At 41.5% G+C, this 22,243-nt stretch overlaps 1 protein-coding gene across 4 annotated transcripts in view; it reads left to right on the top strand.

The window, feature by feature from the left end:
• RNF19A (ring finger protein 19A, RBR E3 ubiquitin protein ligase) overlaps window positions 1–22,243 on the top strand; it is a 68,103-nt gene that overhangs the window by 37,555 nt on the left and 8,305 nt on the right. For 2 of the 4 annotated variants that reach the window (XM_075213880.1, XM_075213883.1), the window contains exons 2-7: window positions 9,448–10,200; window positions 12,875–13,083; window positions 13,816–13,960; window positions 17,840–18,002; window positions 21,262–21,376; window positions 21,968–22,129. In XM_075213880.1, the coding sequence (XP_075069981.1) occupies window positions 9,617–10,200; window positions 12,875–13,083; window positions 13,816–13,960; window positions 17,840–18,002; window positions 21,262–21,376; window positions 21,968–22,129 (1,378 nt within the window). In that variant the 5' untranslated portion in view covers window positions 9,448–9,616. Of the gene's footprint in view, window positions 1–1,906; window positions 2,023–9,447; window positions 10,201–12,874; window positions 13,084–13,815; window positions 13,961–17,839; window positions 18,003–21,261; window positions 21,377–21,967; window positions 22,130–22,243 lie in introns of those variants that run through there. The other 2 variants (XM_075213882.1, XM_075213881.1) reach the window with 2 other exon arrangements.

The raw sequence follows: 22,243 nt of genomic DNA, 5'->3' as shown, positions 1-22,243 counted from the left end.
TATATATATATATATATATATATATATATATATATATATATATATATATATATATATATATGCGCACTTTTGGTAATGTGACTCATTTATTCTAAGTATCTTAATATGTTTTGGTTATTCAGTTGATTTGTAATAGTTGATATTTTTTGTAATCCTGTCATAGGTGCAATTTTTTTCCTTTAAAATGCTGCAAATTGGTAGATGTCCTTTTTGTCATTTTGTAAGGATCTGAAACTTGTCACAGTGGAAAAATATTATTTTCAGTTTTAAATCTATCGCATTAGTATTTGTTATTAAAGAAAGATTTTAGCTCTGCGCCGTTCTATTTATTTTTAGTAAAGTACCCCTCCGTGTGTAACTGACCGTACGAACCGCGGAGCCCTCACAAAGATGGCAGCCTGGAGAAGCCGTATGGGCTCCAGGGAGTGAGCCGGTCAGGGTATTGGTGCTAATCCAGCTTTTAGAGTTCCATGTAAGAAAATCTTTATTATGTCTCTTTCCTCAAGGGGATTTTTTTTTCTAGGCCCTTGTTACCTCTGGTAATATGACAATTGCAACCTTGCTCAACAAGAACTGGCTTTCTTTAGAAGGGAATATTTGTTGTGGTATTTTTATATTTATTTATAGAGACTACACATTACACAGTAACCAAACAATGATTTCTCCTTCACATCAGTCCCTGCCCCAGGGGAGCTTACCTTAGAATTTTACTTCCTCAGAGATACATACACACCCCCACCCTGGCCAATCAACCTACCAGTATGTGTCGTGAGAGGAAATCGGGCGAAATACACAGACACCAAGGAAACTTACACTCACACACAGTTTATCCAATGTATCTTACACATGCTTTTAATAAAGACTCACCCATCTATTAACTCCATGTTAAAGAATGAAATCTAGCGCTGCATACCTCATCATCACCATTTATTTATATAGCGCCACTGATTCCGCTGCGCTGTACAGAGATCTCACTCATATCAGTCCTTGTCTCATTGGAGCTTACAGTCTAAATTCCCTAATATACACACACACAGACAGATAGAGACCAGGGTCAATTTTGATAGTAGCCAATTAACCTACTAGTATGTTTTTGCAGTGTGGGAGGAAACCGGAGCACCCAGAGGAAACCCACGCAAACACAGGGAGAACATACAAACTCCACACAGATAAGGCCATGGTCGGGAATTGAACTCCTGATCCCAGCGCTGTGAGGCAGAAGTGCTAACCACATAGCCACTATTCTGCCCCTACCCTATACCTGCCCATGTACCCTTGGCATATTCAGTGACTTCTAATGGACAGTATTGTTGTGCACAGTACAACTCCAGTTGAATAATTACGGTCACAGTTCAGCATATTGGCTCCATGTGTGATATTATAGTTAATGGTTCCTCCGTCTGTTCTGTTTGGCATTAGCAGCTAGAGGGGGTAAGTTTACTGCAGGGGAGCAGTTTTGGCTTTTTTCCCTGAGAATCTCTGCCTTAACCCTGTGTGACTCTGGGTGCGTCTTCACCAAGGTTGTGACTGCTCCATCCTGCCTATGTCTGTGTAAAACTGTCTGAGAGATGTCAGTCAGAGCAGATGCATGTTGGTGGTACGGCTCAGTAGCTTAGGCTTTATGTCCTGTAGGTATATACAGTATCTCCACAGCCAGAGCAGGTTGTGTGTTCTTAGGAAGTAATGATTAACATGTAGAGGTGGCCTCCCACATTGTAATGTATGTGTAGTTACAGACCCCTGCTGTACCACTTGGCTGTTGTGATGGTGATTTCACACAGCACAACGTGTTCATGAGGAACTTGCAGCATGATATCTCAACGGCAATCATTCATTTGAGCTGCGTGCACTGTGACAACACAGGAAGAAGTGATGTATTTCAATAACACTCCCATTACCGAAAGTCTATCATTCCCATTTAATGCCTGAGAGTGAATGAACGCTGTGATCTGTTGTGTCCCTGCTCCACTGCTGTGTGGAAGAATACAGAGTATATACCGGTGAATATAGCTAATGTGGTAGGTAAGTCAGTAATCTTTCTCCTTGTCTGATTGGTTTACGCTGCATTGTGTTACTGTGTCAGGAAAGTTGTGGACAGATTAGTTCAGAGACGCTTTTGCTGCTTTTCAATAAGGTGTTAATCTCAGACACTCAGGCTGTTGTTGATGGTTTTGTTTCCATTGTGTTGTATACACTACACCAGTGATGAGTGATTTATGTGGCCCTTAGTCTGTCTCCAGCACCTCCCTGAGTTATTGTTAGATTACTTTGTTATAGTTGGTAACACTTGTTTAAAATGTCTGCTGATATGTTATTACCAATAAGTGTCTCTTCTTTTATTAATTGTATTGTTTTACCTTATTACTGAGATTAAGGGGTATGTGTGGCCCTTATACAGGTTAGAGGGCCGTTCATGCGGACCCTAATTCAATATAATATAGATTTTGTATTACCTTCCTGACAGGATGTAGGTTGCACCTTAATAGCCAGAACTTATAACTGTGTTTTCAAAGTCTAAGCAAGCAAGTTGTATATTTGTTTTCAGAAGAGATATTCCTTTCAGTTGGGTAAAATATATTTTAATTTTATGGGCATTAGAAATTGACAAAAATACAGGTTTAATGAATTGATATCATAGCTAGATTTATGCAGTTAACAGACCTACAAAAATTACCTCAACATTTGGTGATAACAGATTAATATACTGGTTTTTCATTGTTTTAAGGTAGTTTTTAATTAAATTTCCTCTATCCTTTATATTTATTTAAGCAAGGAGACATTAAGATCGCCCCTACTTTCAGTAATAATAGATCCAAATAATAGTAAGTTACAGAAATTATTGGTAGATTCATACCAATGGATCGATTACTTATACTTTGCATGTGAGCTCTGATTCCAGTTTGTCATGCATTGAACAGAGTCTTTCTACCCTGCCATGAGATTTCCTGTTTGTAATGCTGTCCACACCCACAAATGCTGTGCACACCTCCACATTTCTGAGTGTCTCCTATGCCGTGCGTAGTGGTCATGGGGCTAGGAGCCCCTCTGTATGGTTTCTGGTCCTACTACTGGACCACCTAGTTGTCACCGACATGGAATTCCTCTCACATAAGATTGTGGCATCTCGTGACCACCATTTGAAGGCCCATGTCTACGTTATATATACAGCAGGCTGACATGTATAAGTTAAAACGATCAAGTGTATTTGTGTACTTTGAGAGATATTGTTTCAACTGACACCAGGTATACACTATATCAGGCCTGGTTAACCTGTGGCCTGTCCAGGTGTTGTGAAACTACAAGGCCCAGCATGCTTTGCCAGTAGAGAACCATCTGATAGCTGGCAGGGCATGGTGGGACTTGTAGTTTCACAACACCTGGAGAGCCACAAGTTGACTAGGCCTACACTATATGTTTGGCTATTAAAATGTACCTGTCTCTTAAACATATTGTATTATAAACATAAGTAGGCTGTATGAGGTAGAATAACCTTTTGCACAGGGAAATCAATCTTTTTGTAGGCTGAATCCAATATTCCTTTCAATGTGGACTATCAGTCTATCAGTCACCAGTGACATTTCTGAAGCTTGAGGCCCTTTGTGTCAAACCGTCTCAAGCACAAGACTCTATTATATAGCTTATATCTGTATCTATAAAGATCTGTGCTGTATATTATATGTGGCTAACAAAAATTCCCTAACGAGAAAGCTAGGGCACGTTCCACGTTTCATCTGTGTGCATTTGTATATCTGTACAATTGTGACGTTCTCTTTCCGGTTCCATTCTTATTACTGTTGTCATTAAATGTGTCATCAGTGTGTCCCAATACTAGGGAACAAATAAAACATATTCAGGAGAGAGTGTCTGCTGATATCTGGGAGTGTGTTGGTTACTCCCTCTTTCCTGCTATTACTGTTTAATCGGAACTCCTCATTAGTGAACGGCATCCATTTATAGTGCGTAATGTCTGCCTGTTGTGGACAAAGTTGTGTTAAAAATAAAAATCCTCCCCCAATGGAGGGATTACAATTAAGCAATGCAGACCGGGTTCCTGTAAAACTGTTAGATCTGGTTTTTCTTCAAATGAATTCCTATAAACTCTTACAGCATAATGAGAAATACTTTAGCTACAAAAGTTATTTCTTCTTTATTTTCAGTTCTGTTTCCAAGAAATCAGGGCAGTTTGCCAGTGTTCTCTGTATGACATGTAGTCTGTAAAGATTTTGGGCTGGCACTCTGCATAGAGCGAAACAGGGGGATTCCAGAGTTCTGCACCAGATTTGCTTAATTTCTGCGTTTGAGGCAACACTCATTTAGGTTATGCACAGTGTTTACACATTTTGTAGTTGAAAAGTTGCAGGTAATCTTCTTTACTTCATGTCGAAGTGTACCTACCTCAGACAGATGCTGGAGGCAGCCATTTTGTGGGTTGAACATTCCAATTCACTAGTAACTATTGGCAAGGCCTGAGGCTCATAGTCTAGAGTTTGATGCCCAGTGAGTGGCGTTACATGTTTTTCTTTTTGTTCTCCCAGTTTCATTATGTGACTAATACAAATCAGTGCGTTTTTTGTCTATTTCCACATAATCCACTCAGCTTCACCTCAAATTGTTCAGAGTGTTTATCAAGATGGATGCTATAAAACAAAATGGTGTCCACTTTATTGCTCTGGTGGTGAAGGTCTTTCCTATTAAAAATGACATTCCAGCAGCATTTTCAGACATATCTCCCTGTAACAATCCTCTCAGAACAGTTTGTTTCTTGTGTTTTATATATCAACAGCTGATAAACCATGATTGCATTCCTTATTTTGCATTCAAGCACTTGACAAGTTTATGGCCTAGCGTAATTATACTTATCTGTGAACAGAGGCGTTGTCTGTCCAAGGTTGACTGTAGCCTATTATTTTTCAACAAATTAGTTGATTATTGTTTAGTTATGGATCGTTTTGTCTTTATTGTTAAAAAGAGATTCAAAATAATTTTACCCCAAAGACTTATTTACAGAGGACGGTTATGAAAAGCAATGCAGAAAGTAGGATATGGGGACAACTAATAATGCTACGGTATTCTCACCATAGTTATTGAGCTAATGCGCCTCTCATATTTCCTCAGTGTTTTAGACTGTCATGTAATTTATATATCTGTCTACTGATCAATAAAACGCTGTAATATGTACATACTCTTTGCATACACAAGCACAGCATTTAGTAAAATGGTTTTGCATCCTGCTCAGGCTGATTTATTCGTGGTATAGCATAGTAATATTGGAATGCACTTCTGCACAATGCTCAGTGGGTGTACAGTGCTCGGTACAAATGTGGTAAAGGCTTCAGTGTAGCTGAGTTCTCGGCCTCCCACCAGAATGCAGAAAGCCTCGTTCCAGTCTAATAGCAAGGCAACATAGTTATCTGCTTTCTCCTCACCTTTATAGGATCTGTAGGTTTTATGCTGGATATGAAGATTATATTGTACAGCATGTCTGTATAGCTACGATAAATTAGTTGCACACAGTGCTGAAATGAACGCAATGAAAATTCTGTGAAAGGTAAAATGGACATCTTAGAGCAAATAATATGTAGTTCAGGAGCCAGCAGGTTGTTTTAAGGAGCCAACGATGATTCCATAAATAGAAATGTCTCAAACTTAGTATTAGTAATTACATGATTTTATCTACCCGGCTCCTGGGTTATGTCTAGCCCCATCTCATTGGGTACCTGTCACCTATACATAGTGAAGGCAGCCATTTTGTGGGTTGAACCAATATTCGTGTAGCCATCAACAACAACCAGTTTGTCGTGAATACTGGTTGGATGGTTGCTGACTGCTCTATAATTACTGCACAATGTTCTTATGATCGCTATGCAGAAATGATAGAATATGTATACAGGATGCAGTAATTCAGATGAGCACCATTGTGTCCTCTGCAGGAGAGGGACTTCTGGGTCCAAGAAGACCTAGATTAGCATTCCCAGGTTGGAGGTGAAAAATAAGACTTCTTAAAAACACTACTGAATGAAAGCTCTGTTACCAAGAAAAGCAATGTAACAATTACCCTAAGTAATAAAGTTATTGTTGTTTTAGCCAGCACAATGTACCACAGTTACGTAAGCACTTTGCTGTACCTGAGCTCATTCTAATGACAAATTTGTTGGTACTTTATTTAAAAAAAAAAAAAAGTTATGAAAGGATTGTTTTATACAGTAGGGGGCATATTCAATTGTTGGCGTTACAGTCAAAATTAACGCGCCCCGCGCACTATTACCATCATTACGGTAATAGTGCGCGTAAATACTGGTATTACGGTATTTTTCTCGCTGGATTTCAGCTCGCGGCTCCCTAATCCGGCTTACTATTACCGTAATACCGGTAATAGTTTTTCCGCGGGTGAAACCGCGGACAATTGAATATGCCCCTAGAAATCAAATTAAGACCACAAGTTATAAAATGGTGCAGGTTATTTTCTAACAAGATGCAAATGTATTCAGCTCTGCTGAGGATGCAAAACACATAGGAATCACATATGATGATTTTATTTTTTTTAACCCTGCTCAAAACCATAACTGAAAGTACAATAGTTCAGTCTTACTGTAACGTGCATGGTTTCCGATCAAATAAACAGACAACTCCTTTCCAAAGAAAAAAAAAAACAGGAACAGTTATGTAATTGGGCAAAATTCACTTATATTCTACATAGGCACAAACTGTTTACTTTTTGTAATAAGTGTAGGGAATCCCACATCCTGCCACAAAGCAGCACTTCTTGACAGTTTAAGGCGTTATTCATACTTATCCTTTAAGATGTGTTCTCATTAATCTCTATAAAAATAACCTTCAAGAGCTAGAAACCAAATTATATATCCAAGTGGACGTGTCTTTACTTGCATTGGCACAGGCATCCTGTAACAAAGATTATCTACAAACGCGGCTGACATTTGACACAGAGCCATAAATGGGTGTCTTGCAGTCCGTGCTCAGTGTGATATGTGTTGGTTTCTCCTATTTTCAGTACACAAATAACACTAATGTTTGGTAGAGAAAGTAGCTCCATGTAGACAAATGTCACACTATTTGGCGTAGGCTTAATATGGCTTATCTCCTGGTTTACGCTCACACGATAAATTCCGACTCCTTTTCTTGTCTTGTTTTGTTTTATTATTTTGTGTTCGAGTCTCCGTATATGAAATTGTATGTGTTTTCCTATTGGTATTACTGCAAGTGGCACCTACGTGTCTCCTTTTGGTTTCATTTTGATACTGCAAAAACCTTTCTTACTCTGCACCACAACACAGATCAAAGCCTTCAACTAGAGCACTTTTACTTCACACCCACCGCCTAGTTTTTTTCCCATAACGGAAGTCTCCGCAGAACGTTATCGATGCGGCTGGGATTGTTTTTAGGTGAATGGAAACCATGATTCGTTTGTATATTTCTTATTATCATAGGTCAGTACATGAATAGATGAATATAATTAACAGTGGGAAGTTTTTGAAGGTGAAACCTTTAATGTGAGGTAGAACGTTCTATGGACTGCTTGCTTGCATACATTGTTTTCCAAAATCTTCAGCATATATATTTTTTTTTAAATGCATAAAACAATTGCAGCGTATGCACTGTTGTTTAGTTCTGATTAGGCCAGAGACACATGTGTCATAGTATCAGTCTGGATGTGTCATCAGAATGAAATGAGTAACAAGTGAAAACTATTGAAATAAACTGATGCAAGATTATCAAATTAGCTGAAGTTCACATTGGTTTGCAAACATAGTAACTTATAATTTAGGTCTCCTTTTAATACGATATTTTAATAGTCACAGAAAAAAATGTTTTATTTGACATCTGTAGTATATAGCTATCTGTACTGGATATTTTTTATGTACCTGTGTTGATTACAGCTAGAATGTACCTGATATTAGGGATCTTTTGAAAAACCATTTCAGAATATATGGGAGGGCCATGGGGACATGGAAAGCTCCTGCATATGTGTTTATCTCTACATTAACTGCAATAACAATCTACAGTTTCTAAAACAAACTACCCTTATACTAAAGAAGAACATCATAGCAAACAATATGTAAAGTAAAAACTATATGAATGCTCCATTTCCATCTCCTTCAGATGTTTGTTTTTTTTTTGTTTTTTTTTTTTACCCCTGAGGTATTAAATCTGTATGTGTGTGTGTGTGTGTGTGTATATATATATATATATATATATATATATATATATATATATATATATGTTGTATATATTATGCACTGCGAGTTAGAGGTGCATGTGTGAACATACCCTAGTGTAAGCCATGTGCATAAAGGATTCCATGCTTTAGTTGTTCTCACTTGTATCAGGGACATGGTGGAGAATATATCCCTTTGCACTTTTGACTTTGCTTTTTCAGATTACATCTACCCCAGGCTTCTCTATGTATGAAGTTAGCAGCAATAAAAATGTTGATATATGTTTATAAGACCTTTGCAGAGATTGTACTTTAGTAAATGGAATTGTACTGATTATTTAATTTAAGATGAGATTTGTATGGTAGACTCATAATCTATAGAAATGGCTGTTTGTTTTAATTGGACTCTGTTTTCATGACTTCATCTTCTGACTTGGGAAAACTACCAGGAAGCAGTTTTTCTCATTGGTACTGTTGGCTCCCCTCCATTATGGTTTATTTTACAACTTTCAATGCAGTTTATTAGTAATAATCCCCTCTGAACTGAGCATTACTGGCCAATAATGATCTGGCTGGCAGAGATGAAGGCCTGAGACAAAGCTGAGGAACTTTAACCCAGGCAGACTATTATAGGAGTAATGCCCTTTGCTGAGGGGCCTATAAGCCCCGTCTTCTGTTCTTTCAGTAGGGGTTGGTGGCACAGGCTCCCACCCAGAGCAGTTAGTTTACCGACGAGCTGCAGGTGCCGTTATATAAGCAGTGGCTGTTTATGAGCTGGTTGGCTGCCAGTGTATCATCATCTATTTATATAGCACCACTAATTCTGCAGCGCTGTACAGAGAATTCATTCACATCAGTTCCTGCTCCATTGGAGCTTACAATCTAAATCCCCTAACATACACACACAGACTGAGAGAGACTAAGGGCGATTTAATGGCAGCCAGTTAACCTACCAGTATGTTTTTGGAATGTGGGAGGAAACCGGAGCACCCGGTGGAAACCCACACAAACACAGGGAGAACATACAGACTCCACACAGATAAGGCCATGGCTGGGAACTCATGACCCCAGTGCTGTGAGGCAGAAGTGATAACCACTAAGCCACCGTGCTTGCCTCTGGCCTTACTTGCAGAATAATGCCTGGAGGTCAACCAATCCGCTTTGAGAGCTCTCTATAATAAGTCAGTTAGCCTATAATAGACAGTACATTGTTCATTGAAGACCTCACTTAACATATTTGTGCTAAATTGACATTTTCTTGTTTTTGTTGACAGAATAATACCCAGTGGGCACCTTCGGAGTACGAGCTCTTCCAACTGAAACCAGGAAACCGGATCGTTCAGCCAGCTGGTTTTATTGCATACCCACGGCCGCTGTTATTGTCTGGAAGTATGATCTGTGCTATGCACATATGTTGAACAAAATATTTGTGGCGTAATAGAGATGAGTTTGCATCGGCAAATGGGTTCAGATCGGGACCTCCAGTCATCTACTTCCTCAGTTAGCCTTCCTCCAGTAAAAAAGGCACCAAAGAAAAGGAGGATGCCATGGGGATCCATCTTCCGCAAGAAGAAAGACCCCAAACGGAAGTCCAGGGACCTAACTGGTGGTGTTGATGGGATTGCGAGTATTGAGAGCATTCACTCGGAAATGTGCACTGATAAAAATTCCATATTCTCTGCCTCGGTGAACTCCGCAGACATTGGGGCAGTCGTTGCTAATAAACAGAGCGGAGACTATATGGAGTGCCCCCTGTGCCTTCTGCGGCACTCTAAGGACCGTTTCCCGGACATAATGACCTGCCACCACCGGTCATGTGCGGACTGCTTGCGTCAGTACCTGCGGATAGAAATCTCAGAGAGCAGAGTCAATATCAGCTGTCCAGAGTGCTCTGAACGCTTTAACCCCTACGACATCCGCTTAATACTGAATGATGACTTATTGATGGAGAAATACGAAGAGTTCATGCTCAGGAGGTGGCTTGTTGCCGATCCAGATTGTAGGTGGTGTCCAGCTCCAGATTGTGGGTAAGAGACTGAATTATAGTTATGTACAATGGCAACATGTAGACTGTACATATTTACATAAAGTGGTGATGAGAATAAATGAGAAACAAACCGTTTTCTCCAGCAGTAAATCTTTAGGCACACGGCTGCTTCCATTGTGCCCAGCACTGCTTATGATTTACTGAACACTTTTGAAAAGTGAAAGTAAATGTTGGATAGCATTGACGTCATTGAGAACCAGTTACTTGGATCTGGTGGTCCCCAGGGAATTGGTTGGCTTCACTCTCATGAATTTCAAAATAGCTGCCTCCTCTTTGTGTAAGAAACAGGTGTGCCGTAATCTTTCTGATCTATCTCAGAAGCCCTGTTAATCACTGCTGCAGTGTCTTCCCTCTGAGACCGTGTTAGGATCAGTCACGATGTTTGTGATATCTCAGCCTTCGGGGAAATATAGCACTGTATGTACCAGGAACTGAAGTAACTGCAGGACCGCTCCACCAATAAATACTGTATACGCTTTATATACAAGTAGTGTTGGTGTAATAGGTCATAAAACATTACAATATGAGACAGCAAGCTGTACTGTCATTTCCTAACATAGTCATTTCCAATAATCTCTATCTAGGAAATATTTGTGTACATATAATAAAAAGAACCTGACCAATCCATTCTCTCGGCACACGGAAGCTGCTAAGTAAGGTTCCAACAGGGGTAAGATCTCGCCAATGGCAAAGGTCCACCTATCGGAAACTCAGGGGACCGATATTACCATTGGGCAGACCTCTCCTTTAAGCGTTCTCTCCTGACAATCTGAAGTATATCTATACATAAATCTACAGCAACCAATCAGCAGTCTCATCTCATTTTAAATATTGAGAGCACATTTCTGATTGGTCACTGTGGGTTACTGCACATTTGCTGTTTGTTTACTAATAACTACATGTCTGGCTGTGGGCAAGAGCCATAGTGATATTTCAGCAGCTGGACTCCTTTATGGCGGCCTACAGGTACCCCATCTAGAGGGATCAAACTTACACTTTGCGGATCTCAGCTGAGACCAGCCCCAGTTTAAATGAAAACCCTTTAGTGGAAGGGATCTCTTTACAGAGTATTAAGAATAGTTTATCCCTTTTCCTGGCAGAGATCAGATGCAATATTTGACTAACAAGAGGCTTAGTGTAATGCAGCTTTCATGGACTCCTGGATCGTCTAGTGAACATTCCTGCTATTTGGACACAGTATATGAAACCTCAGTAAACATTTCATGGTAGCAATTAATTAAAAAACTGATGAAGGAAGTGAAGTGTTTAATTATTTTCACCAGACTACAAGTAAACTGTTTTAAATGCAATCGATCATCCTAAACGTCTGAGAGGGGTATAAAGCCCCCTCCCCCCTCCTCACTAAATGAAAGCGTGCCCATCATTGTGACAGGTTAAATAAAAGCGTACCCAGCACCTACATTAAGTGGAGGCAGCTGAGACACCAAGACGATCAAAAATGAAGCTAATAAAAGCTCCTTAACTCCATAATTACATCAGTAATATAGTAGAGTTAGAGCGCGGCGAGGATTGGTGCTCAACGTAGAAGTCGTAAATGAACAACATTAAGTTGTAAGATTACTGCAGTCAAAATGACTAAAGGTAAATTGGAAAGTGACTGAACTTCGTTGCAGAATAGACACCCAGAAGCTGTCTGCTGTACCTATCTATTAGACTCTGAAGTCATCTAAAGGCCAGACTATTGGGCAAATTCACAAAAAGGAGTTAGATTGTTTTTAAGCTTTCTGTTAAAATTGTTTTATAGACTAATTCATAAACGGTACAGATGACTTTTATGAATTTGGAGATAGTAACCCTATTTCATGTCTCCACATCCCCTGGCAAACAAACCCCCCCCCCCCCCCCCCCCAGTATTTACCAGGGTCCCGGTGATCGTCAGAGGTCCCCGCTGTCTGTAACTACCATAACCAAAGGCCCAGGGGAGGTACCCCTATCAAATTACCACAATTATGAAGGGAGGGAATTAAGTAAAATTTATGTTTAAAATAGGAATTTCTATGGACATAATATGCTGTTCACCAATATATATCTTTCAGAAATGTTGGAGCTAAAATTGGATTTAGCCGTTCCCAGGGTTTATAGGACGTCTGCCATTTTGTCATTAAAATCACTGTAGATGTTTGTGGATAACCAGTCAAAGGATAAACCATCCTTTTTAGTTTTGGGTGAAGTTGGGTAACAAATTGAATTTTTAAAATTACCCCCCCCCCCCCACCACCACCCCCCCCCCTCCCCTCTACTGCACCCCAGCAGGTTGTAACGGTTGTCAGGTCCCCCCCCCCCCACCAGGAACCTGTTTATCCCAACAAATACAGTAGATTAACGATTAGTTATTTTCTGGATGTTGTTAAATTAGTCCCTCTTCTAAATTTAGTGTTGATGTTTTCTCCTTTTATTTTTTTTTACTGACTTTAAAGTAGTTTGTATAGTCACTTTGTAATTACCATTAATGTCTGTTTAAACATAATTGTGCTGAACATGGGTAAGGCAATTTTATAAATCGATATTTTTGGAGTAAATTAAAATGACATCTTGTTATGTTCGTTAATGATCATTAATAATATTCCTGAACATATTACATCTGCCTTCCTGATTGTTGGTGACCAGTTGTAATCCTCCTGCATTTCTTTCAGCTATGCCGTAATCGCTTTTGGTTGTGCCAGCTGCCCAAAGATAACCTGCGGCCGCGACGGGTGTGGGACAGAGTTCTGCTACCATTGCAAACAGATCTGGCACCCAAATCAAACATGTGACGCGGCGCGCCAAGAGCGAGCTCAAAGCTTGCGCCTGAGGACAGTCCGCTCGTCATCCATCAGTTATAGCCAGGAGTCTGGAGCTGCAGGTACGTCACCATGTGATGTTTTATCAGTTATCCACCTGCAATAAAATACTGATACTGCTGTATTTTACCACTTTACTAGAACCATAGAATGTTCTTCTCCCTCCTTGTTGTAAATGACTTTTTCTTGAATCTAGCGGATCCGGCACAGGCAGGGTAAAGATGTCTCCTTATTACACATTACCCTGGCGTAGAGCCCAGAGTGCCAGCACAATCTGAGATCTGTGATTCTCTGGTACTTACAGACTGCTGTCTGTTAGTAGAACTCATCTGTGCTCCGAAGCACCATGTATTGCTGTTTCTGGTATAATAACAGCTACTCTGGTTTAGGGATATGTATCGGTCTTGCTCCTTCCAGAATTTGTCCAGCTTAGTACTTATTAGTGTCACTTAAAGTGGAAGTGTTGCCAATGGGGGCAGCCACAAACGGCTCCCTCCACTGTATGTAGGAGCCAAGACAGCCCCAATAATAAACAAAAAAAAATGTCAAGCGACTTTGAGCCATTGATACGTCGGTGTAATCATGGCCATCTATCATGTGACCACTATTCTCACCAGTGTTGTTGCATCTTATTTACCTTTCATTTTGTTATTGGCAGCAGGTTAAGTAGGACGTCCAAGAGGTTTGTTGTGGAGTTATTGAAACGTAGGCCTGCGCTTCGTTCAGGTTTCATGTATTAGTAATATGTATATGGTATTAATGGGGTGTTTTTTGCTTTGCTTTCTTGTGACCAGCGGATGATATTAAACCTTGCCCGAGATGTGCTGCATATATCATTAAGATGAACGATGGAAGCTGCAACCACATGACATGCGCTGTGTGCGGCTGCGAGTTCTGCTGGCTCTGCATGAAGGAAATCTCAGACTTGCATTATCTAAGGTAGGCGCAAATTAAACCCACAACACGATGGTCGTGGCATTCATCTTGTTTCATGAATGGAATCTCCATTGTGGAGTTCATCCTGAAGGGTCATAGTTTGCAATTGTAAATAATTCTGCTGTATGTGTGGGGGTTTGTAATAATCATGTTTCCGGTCTCGTAATTTGCTCTACAGAAAAAATGAGTCATGCTCACATATTGTTTTTTTAAACATCACTGTTGGCTCATTTCTTCTAACTCCAGCAATAATATGATAAAGTAACAAGGTTGTTCTATATATTTTACATCATCCAAAGCTCGAATAGGTTTGTCTTCCTGTTCCTATTGCTATATAATTATGTGAGTATTGACATATAAGGGGGAGATGGAGTCGCTCTTGCTCTTCCCCCCTTCCCCCCCCCCCGTCACCCCTCCTTCCCCCCCCTATCCCTCCTTCCCCCCCCTATCCCTCCTTCCCCCCCCTATCCCTCCTTCCCCCCCCCTATCCCTCCTTCCCCCCCTATCCCTCCTTCCCTTCCCTCCCCTCATCCCTCCTTCCCTTCCCTTCCCTCCCCTCTTTCCCTCCCCCCCTCTTTCCCATCCCTTCTTTCCTCCCACCCATCCCTTCTTTCCTCCCACCCATCCCTCCTTTCCTCCCACCCATCCCTCCTTTCCTCCCCCCACCCCCCCTTTCCTCCCCCCACCCCCCCTTTCCCATCCCTCCCCCCCTTTCCCATCCCTTCCCCCCTTTCCCATCCCTCCCTCCCCTCTTCTTCCTCCCTCCCCCCCCTCTTCTTCCTCCCTCCCCCCCCCTCTTCTTCCTCCCTCCCCCTCCTCTTCTTCCTCCCTCCCCCCCCCTCTTCTTCCTCCCTCCCCCCCCCTCTTCTTCCTCCCTCCCCCCCCCCTCTTCTTCCTCCCTCCCCCCCACCCTCTTCTTCCTTCCTTCCTCCCTCCCCCCCACCCTCTTCTTCCTTCCTTCCTCCCTCCCCCTCTTCTTCCTCCCTCCCCCCCTCTTCTTCCTCCCTCCCCCCCTCTTCTTCCTCCCTCCCCCCCCTCTTCTTCCTCCCTCCCCCCCTCTTCTTCCTCCCTCCCCCCCCTCTTCTTCCTCCCTCCCCCCCCTCTTCTTCCTCCCTCCCCCCCCTCTTCTTCCTCCCTCCCCCCCCCCTCTTCTTCCTCCCTCCCCCCCCCTCTTCTTCCTCCCTCCCCCCCCCTCTTCTTCCTCCCTCCCCCCCCCTCTTCTTCCTCCCTCCCCCCCCCTCTTCTTCCTCCCTCCCTCCCCCCCTCTTCTTCCTTCCTCCCTCCCCCCCTCTTCTTCCTCCCCCCCCCCTCTTCTTCCTCCCTCCCCCCCCTCTTCTTCCTCACTCCCCCCCTCTTCTTCCTCACTCCCCCCCCTCTTCTTCCTCACTCCCCCCCTCTTCTTCCTCACTCCCCCCCTCTTCTTCCTCACTCCCCCCCCTCTTCTTCCTCACTCCCCCCCCCCTCTTCTTCCTCACTCCCCCCCCCTCTTCTTCCTCCCTCTCCCCCCCCTCTTCTTCCTCCCTCTCCCCCCCCTCTTCTTCCTCACTCCCCCCCCCTCTTCTTCCTCACTCCCCCTCCTCTTCTTCCTCACTCCCCCCCCCCCTCTTCTTCCTCCCTCTCCCCCCCCTCTTCTTCCTCCCTCTCCCCCCCCTCTTCTTCCTCCCTCTCCCCCCCCTCTTCTTCCTCCCTCTCCCCCCCCTCTTCTTCCTCCCTCTCCCCCCCCTCTTCTTCCTCCCTCTCCCCCCCCTCTTCTTCCTCCCTCTCCCCCCCCTCTTCTTCCTCCCTCTCCCCCCCCTCTTCTTCCTCCCTCTCCCCCCCCTCTTCTTCCTTCTTCCTCCACAGCTTTGTCTAGTGGATGTGCGGTATTTGATTTGCTACATACATAGCTCCTATAAGCAGATGTGCAGCAAATAAGTAATGCCTAGATAGAAGCCTTTTACACATTTGATCTCTGTAAAGCAATATAGACCTTTTGTCTGGTCAGACCACAATACTTTACACCACATCTCTGCTTCTAAATGGTGCTTTGCAAACTGTTTGCTGGCAGCCATTTCGTCTTTCTTTTTCTTCCATCTGAGGCTTCGTCCTTGTGATCCTCCCACAAAGGCCGGCTTTGTGGCATGCATCTGAGATTGTTGCCCCATATAAATTATATTGCACTGCAGCCACTGACTTTTTTAGCTTACTCAAAGTTGTCCTGGCTTCTTTAACACATGCCCTTCCTCTCCAGCAACCACGTATTGGAGGGCAGCATGATCTAGGCAGCCCTGGCTGTAATTTCATACTACTTCCACTCCTGGGATGTTTGGTGACTTGGCAGCGGTGTTGAACTCTTCCTCAGATTCGTGCCTATCTAATCATAGGTCTCGTGTATGGGATGTTCTGCACTTAGCTGTCCTCAAAAAGACCCAATCTGAATTTTAATCCGGTCTCTAAAACAATAATAAAAGCAGAAGTCTTAGTTGCTTACATTTGTGTGTGTATATGTATGCGTGTGTGTGTATATGTGTATGTATATATGTGTATATATATATGTATAGATAGATACAGAGTTAGATATATATATAGACATATACATACAAACAGTCCATCTGTTTCAATGTGCCCCTGCTAGTAGGATGGTCCTAACTGTATTAAATGATATTGTCACATATTATATGTTTAAATTAGAGTGTACGGGTCCATTTGCTCACGTTATATGTTTAGGAGCATCAGGCAGAGTGTAGTAGGCTTTGGTGACGCATGTTGAGTACTTGATTTTAATTCCCATATGTATGAGGCCTTGGCTGCAATAGAAATACTGATTTGGTATTTAAACCCCTTTTCTTTATTTTACTATTGTCATTCAGTGAAGTTTTTTGTGCTCCGTGTCAGGGCTGGCACCTTTTACGGCCTGGCATTTGGCCGCTTACTTTTATGGCCTTTTCCCTGCTGTGTTCTTGAAGACAACGTTGTCTTTCATTCCCAAAATAGAAGGGTTTAAATAGAAATTGAAACAACTTGACTATTTTGAGAGTGTGTTTATTTACGGTGATTGTATAAAAGCCTTTGTGTCTCATGTACGTTTGGAAGCTTTGGAGAGGAGCCGGGATCATGATTGGCATCGCTTCTGTATGGTGTTAAAAATTGGGTGTTTCACAGTTGTATAAAGCAGAGGTTCTAATCTCTTTTGGTCGTGATTCATATTCATTTGAAAAACTACCTTGTGGTTCAGTTTGGAATTAATAGTTTTCCTTTTCATCATTTTAGATTTGATGTTAAAGAAAAACTCTACTTTTATTGTTTTTTAGGTTTTAGTTTGTTTAAAAACTTTTTGTATAAGGGTTAAATGTGCCCTAAAGCTCTTGCACATATAACTCCTATCCTGTCTGAAACTGTTTTCTACACTCTCTAGTAGAGCGAACGCTGTAGGAAGTGGTATATAGACTTGTGATATACAGTGCTTGTGTTTTACACATACAACCCTTTTAAAAACAAACAAAAAAAACCAACTTACATGGAAGTGAAGTTTCCATTTAATTATAGATTTGGGATCTCTTATGAAGAAACTTGTTACACAGAAAATGCCAAATACCAGAAAACAAGGAAATGCTGGTTTCTGCTCAGTGATGATCACACAGATATGGTTACATGATAAGTGCACAACAGTTTGTACACAACATTCAGTGATCATGGCAACGAATGCAGAAATATGGTGTATTGTAAAGAAAATATCTTCATTTAATAATTATTGTAATGTAAACCACATTATAGTGATCATCATTAGGTTATTTTGTAACATACCAGCCCAATGCATCCTTACCCCATGTGACTACTAATTGTGTTCTGGGTGTCTCAGATACAACTGTGCATTCATATAGTGTCGTTTGTTTTGTCTCCTAGCCCCTCAGGTTGTACGTTTTGGGGAAAGAAGCCCTGGAGCAGGAAGAAGAAGATCCTATGGCAACTTGGGACCCTAGTAGGGGCCCCTGTAGGCATAGCTTTGATAGCTGGCATTGCCATCCCTGCCATGATCATCGGTATACCCGTGTATGTAGGGCGAAAGGTAAATAATTATTATTTTTTTCTCCCATTCTTCTTTTTTTTAAATTATAGATATAGTAAAAACATATGTTTGCTTTCTATTTTTTCGATTTTCTTTCTTCATCCACCCTACTAACATACGCAGGGTCTGACACTGCGGTGCTCTTTTCTGTAGTAAGATCTCATATGAGATTAAGTGCTGGGTGATTCTCCAGTCTTCCTTGGCTTCATCCCTCTTCAGTTGCTGCAGCCCTGTTCATGTGCAGCCTTTAATAGATAAAGTGCAAGATAGTTATGGGTAGGACTGATTTAAGATCTGGCTCTGGGGTGATTTGGGTGGGGAAGATGATTCCGCTGTGTGATCTCATATGCACTTGATTGATTTGGTCTCTGTGTGTATATATGTGGGGGTAAGGTGAATCTGTTATAATCCCATATGCTTCTGGTGCTTTGGTTCCTTGTGAGTAGCTGTGTGAGACTTGGTTACTATACGATCACCCCAGACTCCTGTTTTTGGCAACCTTGTCTCTAGTACCAAATTGCTTCATGTAGCACAGTTTACAAAATAATGTAACAACATAACACTTCTGTGTTTTATGATCTGATCTCTGTACCCAGAAGATCTACCACATATCCGATACCCGTTACATTTTCTAATTGAAATGTTACCTATAGTCCTTTATGTTCTTTAGCTGCAGGAAATGTTCGTATACGTGGCCATCCATACGCTGCGTACTGAAACTGCACATATTCCACTCTTTATGTTATTATTGAAGTCACTCAATTAAAATCTCCATCTCTGTGTTGGTGGGGTCCTGTCCTCCCACCAGCGTCTGTCAGTGACATGTAACCTTAAGAAGCCACCACAGATATCTCCTGACATGAAACTAATATTACAATAGAGCTTTGCTTTCTAACCTGTAAGGTGCTGTGACACACGTTATCATTTCCTGCTAAATAAAAGCAGAATGATGAATAAATATGAATGTTTGGAAACACAAGTAAATGACAGCATACTTCTGTCATTTACAATTAAAATCCAGTTAATAAGTAATCTTTATTGTATATATTAAACAGTGTTAATCCTGAATTCTTGTGTTAGCTCAGCATCATGACCCCACTGCAGTATTGAGTCTATAAAGGTAACATTATGGTATTGTAGGCATTACATTGTATAGTACAGTACTAGAATTCTACAAAGTACAACATGTACATTACCTAATAATTGTACTAAACATAGAAGGCCCCATACTGAGGGAACATGATATGTTTGACATTGGCTTTGCAGTTCCTAGTATTCTGTTGTCAGCCGTTCCCCTCTGAGAGGACATTGTCTGTGTCCTTTGGTAGCCTAAAGGTGGGTGCACCCTGCAGAAAATTACTGCAGATGCGATTTCTATAATGATTGTACCAACGACTGAAAGTCCCGATGATCATGTACACACTATACAGGATTTACCTTCAGATCTGTGCTCTTCATCTCTCATAAGCATCTGCTGAAAAGATGGTGACTCTGCACACTCCATAGTTATCTGCCTATACTGCAGGTTGTGAGTGAGTACACGTTCACATCTGCCCGACATTGTTCTGTCGTTGATAATGATTATCATGCTGTTTATAAAACCAAATGGAACGATACGATGTGCTTTGCTACAATAAAATATAATCATTGGAGCATATACACTAATACGCTATCGGGCCTAAGTTGTTTATCGTGGGATTGGTACGATGATTGGTTGAAAACCTGCAGTGTGAGCCCAGATTACAGCCCGGAATTTTTCACATGATCACAACTTTATCTTTGGTTGTGATAAGGTCCTGAAACTGTAGTGCCTGTACACACTGCATTTTGACAACCCATAAGGCGTTTCTAGATCTTACTGGCCATGAATCGGTGTATATGATCTAAAAAGACAGTGAAGCCCTATCAGCATCTGATAATCATCATCACCATTTATTTATATAGCGCCACTGATTCTGCAGCGCTGTACAGAGAACTCACTTACATCAGTCCCTGCCCCATTGGAGCTAACAGTCTAAATTCCCTCACACACACACACACAGACTAGGGTCATTTTTTGATAGCAGCCAATTAACCTACCAGTATGTTTTTGGAGTGTGGGAGGAAACCGGAGCACCCGGAGGAAACCCACGCAAAAATGTGGAAAACATACAAACTCCACACAGATAAGGCCATGGTTGGGATTTGAACTCATGACCCCAGCGCTGTGAGGCAGAAGTGTTAACCACTGAGCCACCGTGCTGCCCATCTGATCAATATCTTTCAAGTTACAAAAAGCTCTAAATCCCAAGCATTTCAGATCCCATATCTGTGTTTCCCTACTCACTCTATGTATCTAAAATGTGTGAGAAATGTATTCACAGTTGTATTGATTTTCCTTCAAAAGCATCTCCTTTGTTTTGTTAGAAACTCTCTGTTCTAACGCCTCTTGTCTCTGGGCCCAGTTAACTATAATCAGGGACATTTAAAGAAACTGGTGCTTAAAAAAAGGTGCTGTAACCCATATTAGTGTAACATATATTTGCTTTCAACTTCTAAACGACAATAGGATTAAGACCGCACGGGTTTCTATAGCAGCTCTTAGATGTCACCGCAGATATTTATTATGGAACATCCTCACATTGGGAAATCTTGGCAGTAGTTTGATTTCCTCATATGCGGTTGGTTAGTAGTTATTGAGTAAGATACAGGGAGTGGTGTATTCTACTGAACAGCTTCTGTGTGAGCTCGTTGGTACAATCACAGTAATGCAGACACTATAGAACAAATTAGAGCGTGGGATAGACTGGGGCAATATATTCAGAAGTTGTAACAGAAAATGTTATTACGTATGGTGAGAGCACATTGCTTAACATAGAAGTGTTAGGGCTAAATGCTCAGCAATATGGGAATAAAAGCTCAGGTAGGGAGGGGGAGCCGGACATCTCTCACAACTGTTCTTACACACTCAGAAATAAAATCCTATGCTGAGCTATAGTTATAAGTACAGTGAATAAGAACAGAAAGATTAAAATATTTAAAGAGACAGATCACATCCATGGACTTTTTGTTGTTTTAAATCCCAAAGTATTGAAGTGTTCAATCCACAAGTCTCTGTGCTCATAGTAATACCACGCTTCTGGTCACAGTTGATCAATAGTAATCACAATATAATGAAATATTATACAGCCTTTCATCGGTCTGTTTTTCCTTAAGTGTGTGTGTGCGGTATTTTACTGTCAGGCTGGTATTACACTTACTCTCACACTGTTTTCCTCAGATTCACAATCGTTACGAAGGCAAAGACATTTCGAAGCACAAGAGAAATCTGGCGATAGCGGGTGGCGTCACCTTGTCAGTCATCGTGTCTCCGGTTGTAGCTGCTGTAACCGTAGGTGAGGAAACATTTAGGCAAATGTTTATAAAGGGCACTTTCTGGCACATTCTGGGCACGTGTGGACAGTGTCACAACACAGAAATGTAGGAACAAATATAGAGGCCTTTCCAAGTCGCTGTTTGTTTGTTCATTTAAAAGTTTGGATATGATACAAGTGAAATAAGTTAAAGCATCCAAATCTAAGCAGACAACCTATGCCAGCGGGAATAAGTAATGTCACCGTGCAGTGTATTATAGCAAACTAGTCATGATCAGCTGATAAGTGGTTGGTAAAAACATAATTGGATTTTAACAGTGAAGTATTTTAGTATTTGCTGTTGTCCTATCTTAACAGGTTGGCAGAGTGTAAACATTGAGGGGTAGTTAGTATTTATTACTTTATGCAACAAGCCTTGAAACCTGCCAGCACCATCTGACACATTCTCCGATAGTGGGTTCATAATTCCGACAGAATCTGCCCTATTGCTGTAATACAAGGAAACCATCCTCATTCAGTGTTACTGTAGCTAGAACAAAAAGTCCAAAGAGTGAATGACTGTTTATTTTGTTGTCCCATTGCCCTAACATGGTGTTTTCTTTGGTCCTGAAGGTATCGGCGTCCCCATTATGCTAGCCTACGTGTACGGTGTGGTTCCTATATCACTCTGCCGAAGTGGAGGATGTGGTGTGTCAGCCGGCAACGGGAAAGGTGTCCGAATTGAATTTGATGATGAAAATGATATCAATGTTGGTGGAACAAATACTGCAGCAGGTGAGAGCTACTTTCAGTATGTGGCATTCCTGGAGAGCAAGAACACTCCATAAATCACTTATTTGGTTTATACACGTTCCCCGCACACGTCATCACTTGCGGCTTCTATCAAGT

Source organism: Mixophyes fleayi, chromosome 5, assembly GCF_038048845.1.
Source record: "Mixophyes fleayi isolate aMixFle1 chromosome 5, aMixFle1.hap1, whole genome shotgun sequence".
Classification (NCBI taxonomy): domain Eukaryota; kingdom Metazoa; phylum Chordata; class Amphibia; order Anura; family Limnodynastidae; genus Mixophyes; species Mixophyes fleayi.
This window is presented reverse-complemented; position numbering and strand designations above follow the sequence as displayed.